Genomic DNA, 15,243 nt, shown 5'->3' with positions numbered 1-15,243 from the left:
AATTGGCAACCTCCCGACAGACTCCAGGCTCTTCCTCCTTGAAATGTGAATTTAAACAAAGGGATTTTCGGCTCCCTCGTCAAGCTTAGAGGATAAGCGTGTATTTACTACAAAGCTTAATTCCTCCCAGCAGGCATTTGCCTTCGGCAACTTACTTGTGACCACCATTTTTCATCACTTAACCCTAAGGCCTCCCTTCTCACCCCCCACCCCCCAATCCCCTCACCCCCTAATTCCCCACCCCCCCAATCCCCCCACCTCCCTGCTTGGCAACCTTCGGCTCCTCTGACCTGACGAGTTAACCTGCTCAACCGTCTTTACATTATTTACCAGGTAAGACTGGACCAGAGACATAAATAATACACCTTAATATACAACAGCTCAGGCTAATTTGTAGGTGGATTTTCACGTGATAACCATCAGGACACAGAGTATGTACACAGGGGCGGGGTGCAGAGGGGAGAAGGCATCTCGGAGGCGGGAGCCCTCGTGGGGGCTGCAGTGATTTGTTTACTTGGATTTGCCAGCGGGGCCGATGGACACCGGGTCTGTTTGCACTTGGGCGTCCGACATCCGCTTTGGTCCCTGGAGGAAAATAGAAGAAGTTGTATTTTAATGAAAATCTCTAATATCAGCAGCTGTTGCCTCTTAGTTAGCACTGAACTCTGTGCCTGATGTGCTAAATAGCTATACCTGGTGCATCAAAGAAGGCTCTCCGGTTGGATGTTGAGCTCCAGGACCAGTCCGGTTACTTTCTAGCTTTGTGACAAGCCAGTTATTTTGCACAAATTACTTAACTCTTTGTGCTTCAGTTCCTTCCGCTTTAACATGGGGGTGATAAAGCTGATCTCCGGGAAGGAGAGTTCTCTCTAGTCACTTTCTGATCACATTGCCCTGTTTCATTTCTTAAAACGCATCCCGATCTGTCAGCACCTTAGCATCGAGATTATTTATCTCATACTGTCTCCTGCGCCAGCCTGGAAGCCCCCAGGACTGTGGGCTGTTCCCTTGGTGCCTAGCAAGTGCTCGGCACACACAGTAGGTCTTCTTTAATACTGACTGAATGTGGCTGAATAAACTCGAGTCACGTACTATTAGTACTATTTGTTGTTATTGTTTTACTTTTTCTGTCAAGTATAATTTACTTCCAGTAGCAACATAAAATACTAGCATAGTGGGGCCTCCCTGGTGGTGCAAGGGGTTAAGCACTGCACTATGAAGCAATTTGCAGCCTCTGCAGCACAGGTTTCATCCCTGGCCAGCCAGGGAGCAACCCACATGGCGAGGCAGACCTCTCCTGTCTCGCCCACTGCTCCCTTCAGCCGTGTATTTCAGTCTGCCTGCCTCTTCTGTACCCCTCTCTGTCTCTGGTGAAACCTCTCACCCCCCACCCTCTGGCCTGTATCCCAGCTCTTGTATGCATAAATAAATCTTTAAAAAAAATACTAGCATAGTGTAAAGCAGTAACGTTAATACCAGTACAGTGCATACGGCAGTAACAACATACTAGTGTGGTGCATACAGTAGTAACATAACATGCTAACATAGTGTACATTAGTAAAATAAAATGCTAGTCTAGTGTATAGTCAGGACATCCTACCGGCCAGTAGCAACACTATACTAGTGTCTGTTCAGTAGCAGCATAAAGGGCTAGTACAGTAGTAACATACTCGTACAGTGTATGCAGTAGTAACATACTGCACTAGTATACTGTACAGTAGTGACAATACTGGCACGTATACAGTAGTAGCACAATACTAGCACCGTGTGTGCAGGCCATGCCCCGCTGGCACAGGTACAGTAGCAGCGCCCCAGGGCGGCGCAGGGCAACGCTGTGCACAGCACCGCCTGCATGGGGAGGCGGGGGAGCCCATGTACCAGGGATGGGACGTGTGTCATGCACACAGCCCCGCAGAGCGAAGCCGAGGATGGGGTGCAGAGGAGTGGGGTGCACGCAGAGACACCGCAAGCACGGCAGGGGGAGCACGCGGGCTGTGTGGTGTGAGGTGTGCACGGCGTTGGGCAGGCCTGGTGAGGTGTACCCCGCACTCATGCAGGGTGTGAGCTCCTTTGCTCAAAAGCAAAACGTCTGCGGACAGTTGGGTTGCTTTCTAGAGACTTCCTTCTGGCTCCTCAGCTCCTTGGGCACCACCTGCTTCCTGGTGGGCGCGCGCAGTGCGCTGGAAGAGTGGGAAGAAGAATCTAGTGGAGAGGACACCCCCTGGGGGGGCAGAGATCCCTCAAGGTGCACTGGAGGCCAAGGCCAGGTGGGGGTCAGTGAGGGCGGCTGGGAGCTCATTTGGGGTCTGTGGGTTCCATGGCTGGGCCGGGGTCTTGCAGCCAGCAGGGTCCTCTCGGCAGGGGTGCAGCATCTGGGAGCTATGTCCGGCTTGGACATCTTCTAGGTTTGCTTTCATGCTCAGGCAGTGGCAGGAAGGCCTCCCCCCTCCACCGCTGTTGATGGTGACCCTGGGAGGAGGTGGGGCTTGGGGACCAAGTGTCCCTGGCTTATGGGGATGTCCCTTGGTTAAAGAGATGATGTAAATAATGGAACACGGCCCCACAGAAGGGGATCTGCAGTCTACCTGTCACCTCTGCAAGCAGATCACCATCAGCTCACCCAGGTAACACTGGAAGTGCATCAGTTGGGTGTCTATTTCTGTTCTTGAGCTTCTATAGCCATTCTCCATTTTAAAGGCAGCAAAAACAGCCTTTAAAAGTTGTAAACAAAGTTCCAATACTTCTTTAACACCTTTAGTAACTTCCCAGCTTATGCAGGATTCCGTCAATACTCTGCAAATCTGTGTGTGCCGTCTCTGACCACTGCTGAGCCTCACCTACTTCCCACTCACCAGCCTCCAAAACCAGGGCTCCATCCTTTTCCCCAAGCACATTAAGCTCATCCCAACCCCAGGACCTTTGCATATGTGTCCCCCCTTCTGGACTAAAGAGCTTTGCTCTCTCCCTGTTTGGCACCAGTAATCCTTGTTGACTCACCTCAAAATATTAATGTTCTGGATCCATCAAAGGCACACACCCAGCCCTGTCTGCCCTCCTCCTGTCCAGAGCAACAATGTGGCATTATCCTGTGTATCTCCCCTCCATGACTCTCACTTATATTTCTGCTGTTTAATTTATCTGTGTTATGCTTTCCCGCTAAAAATGTGAGCTCTTGAGGTCAGAAGTCCCATTTCCTTTGTTCACTGAATATATCCCCAGCATCTAGTTCAAGCCTTGCATGTTTCTGTAAAGGGCCAGATGGTAAATATTTTAGGGTTTGTGAGCCATACAGTCTCTGTTGCAACTAGCCAACTCTGCCTTCCTAGTGTGAAAACCTCACAGACATTATGTAAATGAAGGTATGTGGCTGTGTTCCAATAAAACTTTATTTATAAAACAAAAGTGGTGGGCCAATTTGGCCCCCAGGTTGTAGTTGGTATGACTCATTATCTGGAATCCACAAGGCATTCTACAAATATCTGTGAAGTGAATGGATGGGTTATTGGAAATATCTAAACTCCTGGAGCCGCAGTCGGGTAGGAGAGCTGGGTTTCTGTAGGAACACATTTTGTGACGGTACTTGAAACGGCAAATCTAAAATACCTTCTACACCAGTCTGCCTAAAATTGCCGTGTCAGTAAAAATAATTCCTCTGCATCAAGACGTCATTACTTCTGCCATCCAAGAAATAACAATTGTTTTTTGATGCCCTAAACATCAATGCTCCTTGTCATCACCTGTTCCTGCCCTTGTGTCCTCTCCTGCAACCAGTCAAGCTTCTCTTCCTTGCGGCTCACCAGCACACCTTTGAGTCTCCACTGCTCAAAACTCACTCTGTCTTCAGACTTCTCCTGGTTCCTTCTCTCCATCAGTTAATGCCACCTTAGATGTCACCTCCTCTGGGAAGCCTTCCCTGATATGCCTCTCAAACCCCAGGCTGGGTCCTGGCCTCCTCCCACCCCCCCAGCTCTTCTCTCATCTCCCCTGCCTGTGGGTTCTGGGCCAGAAAGACCCCTGTGAACCTTGTAGCACAGCCTTGAGCATATGGTAGGTGCTCAAAAATAATAGTTTGACTGATGTCCAGCCAGCCTCTAGCCCTTGGCATTTGGAAGAACACCCTGGCCCAGAGCCCACGAAGAAGAGGTGAGCCATCCACCTACCAGGCCCTTGAGGAAGCCCCCGAGGGACTGCCGCTGCCTCTCGGGTCTCTTCAGGGCCTTATCCCCGTTCTGCAGCGAGTTCACCTCCACCACGGCCAGCTCGCACTGGGCTGCTTCTTTGGCTTCCTGCTTGTTGTTCTTCTGCTTGTTCACCTCGGCTGCTGCCTTCTTGTCCTTGGATGAGCTCTCTCTGCCCTTCGGGGTCGCCACTGGAGGTTCCGGCTCCGGAGGGGTGGTGGCCTTCTCTGTTGAGTTTGATGTCTACAGCAAGTTCAGACAAGAAGCATTTTTAGTGGCTGCAAGACAACTCAACAGCAGGTGAACAAACATGTTAACACAGAGATGTTCAAGCATGGGGCTGGATCCACATTTTTACGAGTCCTGGGTGAAATTAAAAACCAGAAAAAGGTCACAGTGGGCGGGTGAGGGGTACTTATTTACCTAGTAATTGATCATTATAATGGATAATTAATGCTTCCTTCTATATTAGAACCTGGGTTCGCTTTTGGGAGCCACACTTCTTTCTCGATTATTCCATGGGATTTAGATAAATTAATTCCACCCCTGGACAAGAGCACGTGATTCTGGCCTGGCCAATCAGAGCACTGCATCTGACTGGGCTGCTGTAATTGGTTCAGGATGGGCCAACATGTATAAAAACGGAGCTAATATCAGAAATTTGCTGAAACAACCCAGAAAAAGTTTTGCTCCTTTTCCGTTGGACTTGAAGTTATGAAGGTAAAAGGCTGAGGTTCTCAGAGTCCCTACCATTTCCAGGAAAAATCTATTTAAAAAGGAAAAAAGCAAAGGTGAGAGATGAAAAGAGAAGGAGAAAGTTCCCACAGACTGATAGCCTGGTGTGTGCCCCTGGAGCTAGCTGTTCCTGAAGTCCATTTGTGTGTAAACCAGCATTGAGAGGGTCTCTCCTACTGTCAACCACGTTTGACACTTTGCCTGAGGATTCCTATTATCTTCTTCACGTTTATGTCTATCTGAATTTCTGATATGAAACTGTCCCTTCACTCCATGAAACAGTGGTAGAAGAAAATGATTATTTATGTTTAGTTTTAAACATACATCATTCACAATGAAGTGAAATGTTTGCTGTCCTAGTTGGCTTCCACGATTTGGAGGGACAAGTCTGTAACACCCAAAATTCTAGCAAATATGAGGTAAATTACAGAAACAAAACATCTACTGGAAAGTAGTTCTCTACCCCTCATTTACTTGAACTGAATATGGGGGCCAGACAGATGAAATAAAAATATGAAAGAGGCTAGGGGTAAGAAAAGTCACCTTGAGACTTTTTGTCCCCAGGCACGAAATAGCACTAGAACTATTTCTCTAGTGTGAGAAAAGCACCAGTTCAAGCAATGCTGGCTTTGGTGATGGGGAGACAATTTGGAAGGGTGGGGACTGTGACGAACTGAATAGCACATGCCCTGTCTAAAGGGACAAAGCTACTTAGGCTCAGCCAAGAGATATCAGGCAGGACTAAGCTCCAGCGCTCTCAGATCTTCTAGTTCTTCACTGGACACTTCACATTGATTTTTTTTTTTTAATGTAAAATATATCAATTCATAATATTGACTTCAAAAGTTTTAAAGCCCTGTTTATGGCAAACCACCAAATCCCAATGACACTCGGGGCCATATTTGACCCATAGATGTCTATAAACTGCTTCATGAAGTTTCGTGCCAGGTCCACAAATTCTATACCAAGGACCAGTTTTGATTGAGAATGTGGCTGTTGTCTGAACTCTCATTTCATTTTGGTGGGTCAAGCACAATCTTTAGAAGTAAGTGAGAAGGAGAGTTAGTGCAAAGGCCTCCATGGGGGGCAGCCATCTGGAGGCAGAACTTCCTGGAGAAGGATGTTTCAGACCCCACATGCAACCCCAGCTCCCGTCAGGTTGCCAGCGGCCAGGTGGTAGCAACTGCTGAGATACAACTGCCCCTAGAGAGGCAGCCAGAGAGGACACTCACCTGAGAATGAGCAGTCCCACCAGGGTGCTCTCAGAAAGGCCAGAAACCAGGGGACCCCTTCAAACACTCCTTATGGCTTTTTTTTTTTAAAGATTTATTCATTTATACAAGCACTGGGGTACAGGCCAGATGCGCGGGAGGGTGAGAGGATTCACCAGAGAGAAAGCAGGGAGCAGAACAGGCAGACTGATGAAATGCACTGCTGAGGGGAGCAGCAGTCGAGACAGGAGAGGTCTGCGGCTCCATGTGGGACCCTCGCCGGCCGGCTGGGATCGAACCGGCACTGCAGAGGCTGCGGACAGCTTCACAGGGCTGCGCTCAGCCACTTGCGCCACCAGGGGAAGCCCCTCCCTATGGCTTTTGTGGCTCAGAAGATTCTAAGAGGCAGTGGGTGACTAAGAGCTTGGTGTGTGGAGTCCAAGGGATGGGTGAAGTGAGCTCCCCCGTGACCTTGCTCCATCACCAGAAATCCAGTGACGTCCCGGCTTCCTCACCCACACAGGAGCAACAGAGACAGCACACCCCAAGGCTTGTGGGGATGGAGCTGGTTTTGGAGAGCCTGTTGGATGGCGTCCACAGAAATGCCAGCCACAAGTGGACCCATCCTCTTGGCTGGCCTGGAAGCGAGGGCATTGCAGCACATGGAGCTGACAGTTTTAAAACCAGGAAAATCCTTGGCAAACTGGGACCCGTGGTCATCTGTTTGCACGTCAGTGCTTAACCTGGACACTTTTTTAGGCCGAGGCTGTGGATCCACGCCGGGTGCGGCTCATGGAGACTTGCCAAATGCAGCCCCTGGGGGCGCCAGCCTCGTCTCCTGCTTCCCTCTGCACTCTGCTCCAGCCTCCAGCCTCGAGGCCTCCTCTTACTCCCAGAACAAACTTATTCTCAAAAGGGAGCTTCACCCCCGATACCTCTGTGTGGCTGTGTCTCCAGGCTGCCTGTGTTTCTCTCCCATGAACGTGTAGGGAGCATCTGAACAGGAATGTTCTTTGCACTCCACAGGGTCTGATTTAAGTACAACCACAATGGAACCACCTCCTCTCCTAGCCCCGCCACACAGATGAGACAGAGGCTCGCACAGATTTGATAATTCGCCTTTAGTCACGTGGCCCAAAAATTTGGTTGAGGCAGGATTCGAACCCAGCGGGTCTGCCTCTCCTGCTCTTAACCCCTTGTCTGACAAAACTAGCAGAGGGATATTTGATGACATTTCTGTGGAGGGATATTTTTCAGGTAAAAAAAGAGCACAGGTTGTAGAGTGTTGAACATGAGTTGATTCCATTAAAAAACAAACAAGCCTATAGTTATAAAAAAAAAAAGTACTATGTTTCCTGGGGAGAGAGAACAGAAACCCTGAGCCCATTCACTATCCAAGAAATAGCTCCTACTAAGTGCCAAGTACAAGGCAAGATGGGAAATCAGAAGAGGCTCCTTTTTGCCCCCAGATGCTCCTGAGGGGCAGGGGACGAGAGAGAAGACGCGACTCAGAGAAATGACCCATTAGAATGAAAGCACCATGAAGCAGAAGATGTAGCAGGATGATGGTTGGGTGTGGAAGGGCTTCTTGAGGGGTGACGGGTCAGCCAAGACCAAAGCAGAGGACTGTCCATGTGGACAAGCGGAAAGAAAGTGTATGAAAACCTTGTGAGAAAAAAGTGCAGCCAGCGTCGTTTGTTCCTGCCGGTGTCTGCAGAGCCCAAGGCAGCGCCTGGTCTACAGTGGTGCTCAACCTGCAGCCATGCAATGCCTTGGCTGTGGTTGAGAACAGCATTGAAAACGAGGCTGGAAAGAAGCGAGCATCCACCAGCTAGTCCCGCCACCAAACCACGTTTCCAGGCCACTTACTTGGTAGTTGGAGTCTTTCCCATTTATATCTTCCGTGTGGGTGAGCCCTTCATCCCCTTTCACTGACTAAAATAACAAAACAGACAATGGCCTTTCAGTGACCACAAGCACAGCGACATGGAAAGCACAAGGGAACTTCTGACATGGACGAGCTCAGTCATTCGCCACTGAGATTCGGGACCAAGGCAAAGGGAGACCAGCTGGAAACACATCCCTCGGGAACAGCCCACCTCCGTGCAGCCTGTAACCAGAGCTTGATGACATTCAAGCCTTGGCTTCCCCAAACAACAAGAAAAGTCCAAAACCTTGGGAGTAAGTCATTCTGGGATAAGTGATGGTGAAGCTACTGACATTGGAACCGGGAGGTGGTAGAACACATTGAATGAAGGAATAAATGAACCATTAAACCATTGCTAGTCTTCTATTGGTCACATTTGGGGGGTGGGTGTTCCGGATTTCCTCCCCTGGTAGAGAAATAGGAGGTGCCTGATGTTCCATTTTCTATCCTTTAGCGCCCCCTGCGGTCAGTGGCATCCACGACAGGGATGGAATGCACCCGAATCAAAATTGCTGATGAGAGACAATTCATGGCCAGATTTTGTAGGCATTTGATCAAGCATCTCCTTAGAGAGTCCCTAAATCCACAGCTGAATCTGGCTGACAGCTGCATTTGCTATGACCACTTAGCTCAAAGCAGTGACCCCCAAGCTCACTGCCTCAGCAACACCTGGGGGCCTTGTGGAATCACAGATTAAAGGGCCCCGCCCTGAGGGGGCTCATTCAATACATCTGGAATCCTTCTCAAGAATTTGCATTTCTAACATGGCAATGACAGCTGCAGAGCCTTGAGTGCAGGCTGTGGTTTCAAGGAGCAACAGGGTTGAATTCAATCCCATCCCTCCTGTTGGGCCCGGGATAGCATCCTGCAAACAGCCCTCAGGCTCTCAGGGGCATCCCTGCGACCAGAGCACCCACTTAACAAAATGAATAAAAGAAGAGTAGCTCAAAGTTTTCTAAGATTTTTCTCTGTTGTTCATTTTGAGTTGCATGAAGCTATATTTGTTCAAACGGGAATTTATACTGAGTTCAGACTAAGGGTGCTATTAAATCCATCTGAGGCCTCTTTAGTACTAGTAGTTCTTAATTCTTTCTCTCTCCCTTCTTTCTTTCCTTTTTTCCTTCCTTTCTTATTCCCTCCCTCTCTTTGCAGATCCCTCTTGCAGAGACAAATTAGAATAGTTCCCATCGGATTTTGTATTCAAAGGACATAACCGCAGAAGTTCATCTCCTTCCCCAGCTGTCAGAAGCAGTAGTTACTGTTTAAAGAGATGAAAATTCTTTCAAACTATTCAGAGCTTTGAAGAGCAGCTTGAGGACTAGTAAGTCATTTCGGAGACTGTCCAGACCAGGCAGCTTTTTTCAGCAAGCCCCTCAGGGCCCTCGGCCTGCAGAGCCGAGCTGGGACCTAGTTCTGACACCCCAGCCTTGCAGATGAATAAAGTCATTTTTTTGTGGTTTTCATCATGTGCATGCTCTGAGGAGCCATCCCCACTAGCTATCACTCAGATTCAAAACACTGTGGAATGTTTGGTGTTGGGTGCATATTTCTTGGGAAGAAATCAGATGTATTTTGATAGAGAGTGAATCCAATCAAAGCTGAGATTGAACAGAGGAAGCTTTGCGACCAGATTTTAATTTAGTGTGAGTCTATCAGCAGGAGTGTTTACTGGATCAGCCTCATTTCAACAGATCCTACTAGACATTTCCAGGATAAACAAAGGCTGTGTTTTACCAAGATGTTCCCTTGACGTGGAACTGGGCAATTGGGACAAAATGACACAGCCAAGGTCAACCTCATTTTAGTGACAAGACTATTCTAAAAACTTAAGTCCGAAGTGTACGTGTTCATGTGTTCATTCTCCTCTTGGCTGTAACATTGGGTAAGCCCCGCCCATAACCATGGCATCTCAGGCAAACCAGTAAGAGGATGATCTTGGAGAGGGAGTTTAGGGTTTTCTCCTTCCATTTACTCTCAAAAAAAGCAGCTCCTGCTGGAAGTCCAGGAAGCTGCAGTAACTCAGGAGGACAAGGAGGAGACGTCAAGCCCCACTGCATCCATGTGCCCTGTCTGTGCAGCAGGCCAGGGAGGGCATCTCGCAGTGTTTGTGTAGGGTAAGGAAAAATGTCAGGCTTTTCTGCCCTCCCGCCATCAGGATAGATGATGGATCCTCGCGGTCCTGAACGCATGCCTTATGGCAGGCACCTGGCATAGGGTGTGGGCCTAGGTAGATGGGATTCACCTGGGCTAAGACTGTGCTTTTTAAGGGCGGCGTCACGGGGACGCCAGCAGAAGCAGAAGCAGAGAAGGCCAGTGAGCCCAGATAGAGTGAAGACTTGCTGGGGGCTGGGAGCCCTGCCTGCCTCCTGGCCCCCCAGCACCCCTGCCTGCCATATGTCTGGTAAACCCCAATAAAAGACCTGCAAAAAACCGCTGAGGACTCTGAATCCTCCTTCACCTGGTCTGCATGTGATCAGAAAACCTGCACTGTGTCCATTCCTGCCCTTTACAGTTTGATATTGAGCAAGGCACACGATGGGCTCAGTGCCCCTTGCAGGCAGGCAGTACACACTAGCTATTATGAATATCACTGTTGGTAACGGAGGAGTGTCCACTCAGCACAGAGGCCCCCGTAAGGAAGGAATGCTAGTTGCTGATAGAGCTACAAACTGCCCTCCTGCCCCCCCCAAATGCTGCTTTCAGAAATTTCCCCAAAGAGCAACTCAGAATCCCTATTTTAGGACTAGAGGAAGAACTAGGGTTAGGAGATCCAGTTTCTCTCTTCTAATTACCGTCACAAAACCCTCCTCCAGATAGTAAATTTCAACAGGTTTTCTTAGATGCATTAGATTGACTGTCATCAATAAAAAAGCTCTGTGGGTTTTACTTTGCCCAGAATTAAAGCTCATGGTCTTTCTCTGAGCCTGAGAATGTTATTCCCACCAAGAGTTTCTTACAAAACTCATGGTCTAAAGAAAGAGGCACGAGGAGGATTAAATGTAATACTGGAAATGACGGTAGCTTGGAGGAGGAAAGCACTTTTCCAGCATGAGGTGTTATTAATATTGACAAATCATCAATCTATTGTCTCTTCCTACCTCCCTCCTTTAAGCTTCAGCTGTCTACCTGCTGGGTGGGCGCATGACTATTCTCCACCCACTCGCTTTGTAAAAATATACTAGTGCGTCAAAAATCCAATTTCTTGACACACAACTGAATTAATACATATAAGAATCTTTTTCTATTTAGGGCATGACAGATGTCTTAGCTATTCCTTGCAATTAATTTGAAAATCGGTGGGACCCCAAGGATATTTGTGAAGAGGTATATTCACATGTGTCGGAGGCAATGCTAAAACTGAGATTCTATTTTCTTTTCAAATAGAATTATTTGAAAAATAATATTCCTGCTATTTTTATTTTTAAGAGAGATTAATTTCTGGAGACAAAAAGATTTCTTTAGAAATGAACTGGGCCGTGCATTTATTTAAACGAAAAAATACTCAACCAAGAGTTACTTTGCCTTGGGATAGCAAGATGCGTTACTTGAAAGAAATTTAAGGGAGTCAGGGGCTAGAAGACCGAAAATCAGTGATCTGATGAGTGGCGATACTGAATACAAAACAAGTGTGATGACTTTGCAATTGTGTTTTCTATTCAATTACTATTTTTAAAAAACTATAGTTTGCTAATAATTAAAATCTGGCTGAAATATTCACCTATCAGCTTAAAAAAACACAGTTATGATCCAGATGTTGTCTCTACTGTCAAGCATTTTAGAACAAGTTTTTTTTTCTGCATAAACCCAATAACTATAAATCAGTTTGGAAGCCAGGAAAACATTATCAAAAAATGTTTCCTGAAAATGATTGCAAAGCTGACTCCTGGGAATCTATACTATGGAGATATGAAAACATGTAGATCTGAGGCACATAGGAGGGCAGGGGGAGGGAAACAGGTCAAAATAGGGGAGGGAAGAGCACAAGGGACTGTGGTGAGAGTTCACAGGTGATGTGGCAGTGGGAGATGTATGGGAACTACACCTGAGCGAAGAAATCAAATATTGTACAGAAATAAACAATGTCTGAAAAAATGTCAGTGCACAAGGATGTTCACGCAGGTTTATTGAAGCATCAGGGATCACATGTGCAAGACTCAAGGTGTGTGCTCAACAGATCTGGAATTTATTAGGCTTCTTCTCCATGAGGACAGGGACCACATCTGTTGATGCTTACTCCCGTAACCCTATTGTCTGGAATATTGTGGCTGCTCAATAATTACTTGTGGAGTTAGTGAATGAATAAAGTGCTAAACATTGGAAACAAACAAAATATCTATGAGTAGAGTAATGGTTAATCAGGCTATGATAAATTCAGACAATGTGACTTGATGAAGTTTTCATAAAGAATGAGGTAGTTCTATGGCAAACTCAGATACCCACAAAAATAGGATTAATGAGTGAGCTGGGCTGGGCGTGACAATAGGGAGTGGTGGGGATTGTGGTGAACTGTGTCTTTTGTGTACTTGAATTAGTTGCAGTGGTACTACATTGTTCCAATGAAAACAAAACAGCATAAAAGACAAGTATAATTAGGATATTTGGAATTTCAGGAGAAATCTCAATAATCATGGAAACTTTGGTGTTTAAACATTAAAATGAAAAAATAGTGTTCAAGCTCTCAGACATGCTTTTAGCAGACAATAAATAACAAGAGCAATGGGCATTATAAGACCTACTACTATGACTCCATAGAGGATTGTTTGGGAAAATATGTTTTCTTTTCCCACTAGCCCCATCCGATGGAGAAACAATTTCAAAGGACACTGTTTCCAATTTGTTCCTCTAATAACTCAGACTTACCCAGTTTCTACTGTTAGAACATATCCCCAAACAATATCTAGTGGATATCCCTGGAGGATAAACTTAAGTGATATAAAACTAGAATGCAAGGATTTGTCTTGGATGGATTCAGTGGGTGGTTTAAAGGTTTCCTATCCTTATTTAGCACTCTTGTATTTTCTCTTTTAAGTGGAGAAGTCTCATGATGCTTACTTGGAAGAGAACGTCATTCTGTTTGGGTTTCTTTCTTTTTTTTTTTTAAACTCTCAACTCCATCCAGAAACAAGAAAGTTGGATCCTCCTCAATGTTATGAACTATTTGGGGATCCCATTTGTAGTTTAGATGGGTTGCCAGAAATAAGCCAAATGTTCTTTTCTTTCCTGATATGGTGTCAAAATTGGTTGCAAAAGCTCAAATCTTGATCCCCATTTTCGGTGCCAAGTTGCCAGGAATACAGATGGGTTTCCTGCTGCATGGACTGCCCACGACTCCCTCTCTCCTCATACTCCATGAGAATCCAACAATAAAAGAAAATGGCTCCTGTCAACAATTTCTAGCAGAGTTGTTTCTAATATGCTTCAACTCCCACTGGCAAGGGTTTTGTTTGGTTTTGTTTTGTGGACCAGAAAGAATTCCTTAACAGGTTGAGCCTGTGAAATTAGAGATTGCTTTCTCAAAGGATTAAACTCCCCAATGCTCCTGAAAATAAAGGCATACTATAATGAAATTCTTGTTTTTCATTAAAAGAGAATTAAACCAATGACCTTTTACAGGAGTTTTTGTTTTTTGTCTTCTAACCAATTTGGCTTTTATTGCGTTGTATGATTTAAGTTTCTGGCTGTTTAGCTATTGAATGTACAAGACTCTTGATAGGCACCAAAAGATGCCTGCCCACACTCTCTCCTTTCGATATAACGAAAGGCATGGCAAATTCACCGACCACATTTACATGTTCATTATTATTAGATTATGTTGTCATTTCCTTATTGGAATTAATAAATCGGCCCTGTCCAAACTGTGTCATTCACACATCACCTTCAGAATTTCTCCAAAATCAATATATAACTCGGAGTATATATTACCAATCCTTTAAAAAATGCCTTATATTCTTTATGTAGTAAATATATTTTCAAAGGAAACCGCCTATCATTACCAGCATGAGAACTGCAGTATCATTTACATAAACAGAAGGAAAACTTACAAAATAAATAACAAGTGAAGTAAGAAGTCATAGCCACTTCTCGGTGGATGCTATTGTTTGCCCTCACTCAAGACCCAAAGTCAGCTTTCTCTATCAAAAAGGGAGTTAGCATGGGGTTAAAGAGAGGTTAAGGGATATTAGCAATCAGCTGAGATTTCCTTGTGATTGAATAAATTGAATAAATCCTCTCACTGACAATTCGTACGCATCTTTCATTCACATTCCACACATGCAATCTACTATCGAGTCTCACAAGGGTCCTTTGTCCCTGGAAGCTGTGTTCTAGGTCTTTCCTTTTTCCTGTACAGCAGGTCCTTGAATAACATCATTTCATTAAAACATTGATGAGGAAAAGACTCCCAGCGGATGCTGCACAAAATGTCATTACTCAAGGAGCTGATTTCGTGATTCCGCACTTTGCTTATAATCACAACTTCTAAGAACCTATTGACCGTGGTAAGTGAGGACTTACTGGGCTGGAAGCAAGCGGCTTACCATTTGTCTGAAAAACGCCAGGATGGAGGTTTTCTGTGGTTTGCCTTCTTCTCTTTTGGATTTTGATTCTGCGGGCTTGGGGGGAGCATGCCCATCTTCGTTGAGATCCACCGTCTGTAAGGCTGATTCTGCTTCTTGGGACTTTACAACCTCTACAGGCGATTCACACACCTCCTGGATTATTTTGCCAGGTAATGAGACAGTAAAAAAGAAAGCATGTCCCCCGAAACATGTTTTGTAAAGTGGGATCCTAGTCGCCTTGCCCTCCACATAGTAGCTGTGGGTTGAATCTGTGACTGTTCCCCACAGCGCAACTTCAAGAAGTGACATTCACGTCATAGATCATGTTCCCAGAGCCAATTCCTCAACCACTGCTGGACGGATGGACTTGGAAGTGGCAACATTCCTGCCCCCTGCGGGTAAAGGCTCAGTGAGGAAGTCCTTTTGGAGACCACCCTTCAGAGCCTGCTCCACAGCGCATCCAGGCGGTAGGACCATGAATCTAAGTTACACCTGGCCAAGGCAAAAATCAGGAGCAGCCCTATCCCTGCGAGGATGGCCTTAAGGAAATGTGCTAGTTACAACAGCAGGGACAGGGAAACCACCTGCGAGCCACTGAGAGAGGCTTGGATGCAGGAGGCCTGTCCACACTGTGG

The 15,243-nt window shown here is 46.3% G+C and overlaps 1 protein-coding gene across 1 annotated transcript in view; it reads right to left on the bottom strand.

Moving 5' to 3' along the window:
* Nucleotides 1-510: 510 nt before the first annotated feature.
* BCAS1 (brain enriched myelin associated protein 1) overlaps nucleotides 511-15,243 on the bottom strand; it is a gene marked incomplete at both ends in the record, with an annotated part of 58,865 nt that continues 44,132 nt past the window's right edge. The window contains 4 exons of the mRNA XM_084246608.1: nucleotides 511-585; nucleotides 4,161-4,421; nucleotides 7,994-8,059; nucleotides 14,588-14,761. Of these exons, the coding sequence (XP_084102734.1) occupies nucleotides 511-585; nucleotides 4,161-4,421; nucleotides 7,994-8,059; nucleotides 14,588-14,761 (576 nt within the window). The remainder of the gene's footprint in view (nucleotides 586-4,160; nucleotides 4,422-7,993; nucleotides 8,060-14,587; nucleotides 14,762-15,243) is intronic.

Source organism: Talpa europaea, assembly GCF_964194135.1.
Source record: "Talpa europaea genome assembly, chromosome: 11".
Classification (NCBI taxonomy): Eukaryota; Metazoa; Chordata; class Mammalia; order Eulipotyphla; family Talpidae; genus Talpa; species Talpa europaea.
Note: the sequence above shows the minus strand (reverse complement) of the source record. Positions and strands in the feature narration are given on the sequence as shown.